At 40.2% G+C, this 6428-nt stretch overlaps 1 protein-coding gene across 1 annotated transcript in view; it reads right to left on the bottom strand.

Moving 5' to 3' along the window:
- LOC107600737 (sn1-specific diacylglycerol lipase alpha-like) overlaps positions 1-6428 on the bottom strand; it is a 57362-nt gene continuing 50934 nt past the window's right edge. The window contains exons 19-23 of the mRNA XM_016292695.1: positions 6181-6307; positions 4551-4857; positions 4147-4275; positions 2640-2676; positions 1-1889 (exon numbers count right to left, since the gene is read on the bottom strand). Of these exons, the coding sequence (XP_016148181.1) occupies positions 848-1889; positions 2640-2676; positions 4147-4275; positions 4551-4857; positions 6181-6307 (1642 nt within the window). The 3' untranslated portion in view covers positions 1-847. The remainder of the gene's footprint in view (positions 1890-2639; positions 2677-4146; positions 4276-4550; positions 4858-6180; positions 6308-6428) is intronic.

Here is a 6428-nt window from a genome sequence, read left to right as displayed (position 1 = left end):
CCTAATAACAGTAATTATCATTATATATTAATTTCAGAGTTCAAACATTTGACTTGTATGAAGTTGGCTTTTTTGGCAATCGGTGGAAAAAGAAATGATAGAAAACTTGCATGCGTAAATTCAAGTGGATTTATATAAATAAGAGATGACAAAAGTTAGCAAAACGAAACGTTTTACACGAGCATACAGTATTTTCTCATGCACATCGAGAACTCATAGATGTCCACCAACCGTCAGTGCCACCAATTACACATACTCAGCAGGACATTCCACACAATCTTCAATAAAAAAAATGAAAAAGTACAATCCAAAAAAATCTGCAATTTACTATCCTTAGCCTGAGACGTCTTTGTCCCATTCTTCATTCTTCAAGGTCCAGAGGAAATGTACCCCACTCCTTGTTGTGTGCGCCCCTCCCCATAACTCAATTAAGTTCCCTCTTTCCTATCCCAGCCTTTCCCTTACATGAAACTGCCAACATTTGTGAAAGCTTGGTGTCTGTGGTGTCAATGTAAACATAACCGTAACATTAGATTCAATGTGAACGTAGGGTCATTTGTGCAAGCTTCTCGATATGCTAGCAACATCTTCAGTGTTCGAAGGAGCCCCTCAGCACCTCGTGTGTTGCAGGTAGCGATTAGGACACTTCATAACGGTGATGCACAAGACACAATGCATTCAGACATGTCTTACAATAGTACAAAATGAGGTCTTCTGTTCTTGATGAATCCTTAACGGTCCAGAAGTCTGGAAGGACTGGCCGCGGTGCTACGCATGCACGTTTCTACGATCGGTTCAGAAGGAGAAAGGAAACCGTAGGGTTAAATAAATAGATGAAAGTGGGCCACTACACCATAGATGGCAACACAGTTTCCTTAGGGTTGGGACTAGCAGCGGAAGTTCGTAGCGCAGATGTATGGTTGGGGGGTAGCACTCCGTCAGGAGGAGAGAAATCGTTGAGTTCTCCAGAAGACGAAAGCGGGAAGGATGGAGAAAGCGAGATGCCAGAGGAAGGGTCGGCTGAGCCGGCAAACGTGCGAGGCGGCTTGGGAACCAAGTTGGGCTCTAGAGTGGCTCTAGCCAGTAGCTGCCTGTCCTTGTCTGCATTTTGTCCCTCAGCCTGGCTATACGATCCCCGTCCAGACTCGGATTCTGCATCGGACAGCTCAAGAGGTGGAGAGCTGCTGCCATCCAGCCTAAATAGAGAGTCCAGGTACTGGGCAAACTCTAGGACCGCCTGACTGGGAGTGCCGTTGGACAGCGGAGGAACTGGTGGAAGAGTCTCGGAACGGACACTCTCAACTTCTCCCTCTTCAAACTCTCTATCCTTGGGAGTTTCTGGCATAGAACCAGTCCGGGATGCTACTGGGCAGGATTCTTGACTGTTAGGAATAGCTGATGGCTGGCAAGCCACAGGTGTTCCTGAAGACCGCCGGGAGTTCTTGCCTTGGCTGGCCGGCTGACCTACAATAGTTTGTCCAAGCGAGAGCGGAGAGAAGTTGAGATGATGGGCGTCGTTGGAAGATACTTCCAGTTCTGGAGGAGTAGGGCAGTACGGGCCGGCCTCGCCCAGTTCACGGTCCAAGCCGTCTGCGGCCAGCAGCTCCGTACGGGAACTCAGCGAAGGATTCTCTTCTGGGATGGTGGCGTCCAAAGGGAAAGGTAGACTCCCCAAACAGGGCGAGCCTCTCAGGGCGGCAGATGATCGTCGGGAGTCCAAGCTGTAGACGGATTCGGCATCAGAAAGACTTTCCATGATGGCCAAGGGGGCTTTTCGCTCCCGCAGCTCCACAGCCAATCGCTCACGGGCGCCGGTGAGCACCACAGGCACAGGAGGAGGCGGACACTCCGAGAAACCGTCCAGTGAGATCTCAGAGCGAGCACAAGAACTACAGCAGGACAGGACAGGAAGTGGGCACAGGAGTAGAGTAACATATGGAGAAAATAAACAAAGACCAGAGAGACAGACAGCATGGAGGGGGAAAAGAGAAGGATGATAACAATAAAATTAGGGAATTAAAAATTGTTTGCAAGGGAAAAAATTGGATATTTAAAAAAACAAATGCCATAAAATGCAGGATATAAAAAAATAAAAAAAAGCAAAATAATGCCATAAAATGCAGAAAAAATACAAAGTTTAATGGAAGAGAAAAGGAAAAAAATTATTAAAATTATTTTAAGAAGTTATGCAAGATGCATCGCATCAATTTTATATGCATATATATATATTTAAATAAATGATATAAGATGACAAATAATATGTAATAAAGTAAGGGTAAAAACAAAAAAACATTCAACATATTAAATAAAAAATAAAGCAGAGAACAGGGAAGATAAGGAAAAAATTAGAAAGAGGGGAAAGAAAAGGGAGGTTTATGGTTAGGCAACACTAACGTGACTAACGTCTAGGCTGTTCTTTTCTACTGAACCAGAGAGGACGAGGGGGGAACTGTATAGTACCATACACTGTACCTCTGCAGTCGGCATGAGTGAGAAGGACAGGCAATAGAGTTAAAATCAAACGATAATAAGAAATGCTTAAAAACACCTAAAGAAAATCTGCAACATTGATCACTCATTGGTATGTTCTGATTGGTCAGTCAGCTTGTTTCAAACTCTGATTGGATCTCGTGACTCACCGGACACTACTGTTTCTGCGGTGATGTGTGGCAATTTCTCATAATTTTGTGATATAAACTCGCAATTCTGACTTTATTTCTCAAGATATAAACTCGCAATTGCGAGAAAAAAAGTCAGAATTGCAATTGAGATAAAGTCGCAATTCTGATATATCACGCAATTCTGTGAAAAAAGTTTATTGTGAGATAAAAAGTCGCAATAACCTTTTTTTTAATTCCGGGCTTCCATAAAAAATAGTTGTTGGATTAAGCATACATTTTTTTCTAAAAATTATAAAAGTAAATAAAAGCATCTTGAATGAACAGTAAACTGCATGTTAGGTCAACAGATTAGTGAGTAAAGATGATTTTTAGTCCATTTTGCTAATTTTCTGCAGAATTTCACAGATTTTTCTGCAATATTAAAGCAAAAAAAATTCTACATTCCTCTATATAACACAAAAGGAGATATTTATCCTGGTTATACATGTTGTAACAATGATGACACAGTGTTCGCTGTTCCTTTAAATATACCCTCTGAGGCAGAACTACCACCACCAACAAGCAGCGTAAACAAACGCTGATGCCCACCGCAAGAACCACCACAGGCCTAAATCCACCTCCAAGGGTAAAAGACCAGGTGACAAACTCAAGGCACACAGAGAGGGAGAGAAGCTGCAATGAAAATCCTGCTGCAAACTGCTAAAGCATAAACCAGACACCAAAACAGGAAGTTAAGAGGAACTGATAGAGAGACCAGGAACCTGCAGAAAGGAAGAGAATGACACCACAGATGCCCAAAGCTCGAGCTGATGGATGTTTCTGGCAGCGAGGAACAGAGATTATTAGCTGCAAAGGAAGAAGGCACATGCATTTGGTTGGACTGTACATTGTGTAACACACATAAACAAAAGTTTGTGGTCGGTAATATTTTTTTGATGCATCTGAAATAAGTCTTTTATGTTCACCAAGTTTGCATTTATTTAATCAAAAATACAGTAACAATTTGTGAAAGTTGTGTTATTACAATTGAATGCTTTCTATTAGAATATATTTTACATTTTAATTTTCCTTCAGTAATCATTCTAACATTTTAATTTGCGTCTCTTATTATTATCAATGTTTAAAACAGTTGTCCTGCTTAATATTTATGTGGAAAAATGTGATGCATTTTTTCAGAATTATTTGATGAATATTAAGTTCAAAAGAACAGCTTTATTAGAAATAGAATTTGTGTAACTTTATAAATGTCTTTACTGTCACTTCTGATCAATTTAATGCATCCTTGTTGAATAAAATTCTTAATATCTTTATAACATATATATTTTACTGACCCCAGACTTTTGATCAGTAGTGTATATCAGAGGCTTGAGATATAACATGTGCCACTAAAATTGGTCTCTTCAGATTGGGCAGTCGAGGAACTCAATCTAGCCTGAGGAGAAGTTAAAGGTGTGTTATCAAAGACTGAGGATTTTGTAGAACTGTTCTCCATTGAGAGTTCAGCTAATGTGTCTTTAGACATTACTCCAGTTGAGGGGATCTCTGAAAAGTCTGGATTTATGCTGGTTTTCAACAGGAACTCTGGGGGAGAAGAGGAATCTGATGTGTTTGGAAATGGAGTTTGGGAAGTTGTCTTCTGGAATTGAGAGCGGGACTCAGAAGTGGACACATCAGAGGAGGAATTAGTCATTTTGGAAGATAAAGAGCTGTTAAAGTTGATGGTTGAGTGTTGGACAGATGAGGGCATTTCTAATGTTGGCAAGTCCAACTTTGTAGAGGTCAATAAAATGTTCAATGTTTTGGGGAGCACATGCAACCATTGGGGATTCAGACGGAGATGGACATGTTGATGGTTGTTGAAGGGCACAGAAATGGTCTCCTGGCTTTATATCTAACTCAATAGAAGATGTATCTACAGTAACAGACATTACGGGGTGAGAGTTTCTGTCATAGTGTTTTGAGAGTTTGACTTGGAAGCTGCTTGAAGACTGACAGTATTATCGAGCGATAAACCGTTCATGTGAGCGTCTGAACCTCGTGGTTGGACAGAAACCATTTCACTGGGAGTTCGAGAAGCAGAGCATGTATCTGGAACCATAAAACATTCATCTGAACAGAGAGTTAGCGAGGGATCTGGAAGTGCGTTAGGGACAGAAACACATGCTTGGATGCAAGTTCTCTGGCTTCCAACCTGTGCAGCAATCAGTTCTGAAATTAAATATGGGTTTTCCAGCACCTGTGAAGACAAACCAACACATTACCATACAACAGACATGTGAACAATCGAACATGCTTTCAGAAGAAAATAAAACAAGACAGTATGACAGCCCAGTTTAAGAGCAACTAGATTTATCATTCCATTATATATGCAGCAGGACAAGTTGCACACCCAAAGTTTCATACTTAGGTTTAGGGCTCTGAACAAACCCCTAACCTTATATATGAGCAACAGTAATAGCAATAAGAAGAAGAAACAGCCATGCAAGAAATGCTTTATGCTCGTGGAATTCCGGTTTCAGGGGACAAAAACAAAGACAGACCTTTATGTCCAGCAAAAACAGACAGAGGACACACTTTGGCTAAGATGCTGACACAGATCTGCAACAGTGGAGTCCATTGCAGCCCAAAAGCCTTATAAGCAACTGTTTCACTGACCCCAAACCCATTCCATTAACAAAAGCAGATCTGGGAACACCAGAATCCAGTGGAACTTACCTTATGTTACATGTTATTTTACAGGGCTGCTGGGCAATTTAGACTAACGCTTTTATCCGGTAAAGATGCATTAAACTGATCAAAAGTGACAATGATTTCTGAAGGATCAAGTGAGACTGAAGACTTGAGTAATGGCTGCTGAAAATCACATAATTTAAATTAATATAATTTAATATTTTACTAAATAGTATCAACACTATTTACAGCATAAACACTATATTTTACGATTTTGCAACCTTTGAGATATCTATCAAAATATTTAAATTCAGCACAAATCTAGTGTAAAATATTCAGCAACGTTTTCCACTTGTGTATTTTTTCATAAAAACATTTTTAACCACACAGAGACTTGTTTTTTGAGTGATGATGCAAATGTATCATCGTTTTGATTTTTGAATCAATTGACTGAAATGGACAGTCTGAACTGCTTTAAAGAAATTAATCAAACTTGCCAACTTAAATTTTGTCATTAAAGTTTAATCAGAAGCATTATTAAAATATCCTCGTCTTAACGCTCTCATAATCATATAAAAGTCAAGAGTGAAGCCAGGATCGCAAAAATAGTCTAATTAAACTTAATACAAGTGTATCAAAATGACAATGTATTTATAATGCAAAATTATTGCATTTATTTTATTATTTCATTTATTCTCCAGTTCTTTTGGAAAGTTTACTATTTTACTTAGTTAATATTATTATTACATTTATATATGCTGGATTCGATGTTACTCAGATTTGCCCAGAATGGCATTTCATTAGCTACCCAGTCACTGACGTTGCATTTGGCAAGTGTTAGACAGAAAAGCGTGCACACAAATGCACACACACACACACAGGCACACACCTTGTTGAGGCCATCCATCACCACATGAGGCAGGTGTTCATTCAGCATGGCTGGAGAAATGATGACCTCATCAAAGGCCTTGTTATCCCCCCACAGAGCGGAGTAAGTGGGATCTTCCTGACCACAACTACAGAGAGAGAGAGAGAGAGAGAGAGAGAGAGAGAGAGAGAGAGAGAGAGAGAGAGAGAGAGAGAGAGATTCTGTGTGAAAATCACATGGTCCGCCCGAATATATACCCCAAATCCACC

The sequence above is a fragment of the Sinocyclocheilus grahami genome, unplaced genomic scaffold (genome assembly GCF_001515645.1).
Source record: "Sinocyclocheilus grahami isolate Dianchi unplaced genomic scaffold, SAMN03320097.WGS_v1.1 scaffold290.1, whole genome shotgun sequence".
Classification (NCBI taxonomy): Eukaryota; Metazoa; Chordata; class Actinopteri; order Cypriniformes; family Cyprinidae; genus Sinocyclocheilus; species Sinocyclocheilus grahami.
The sequence above is the reverse complement of the archived record's forward strand: the minus strand, read 5'-3'. Positions and strand labels throughout refer to the sequence as shown.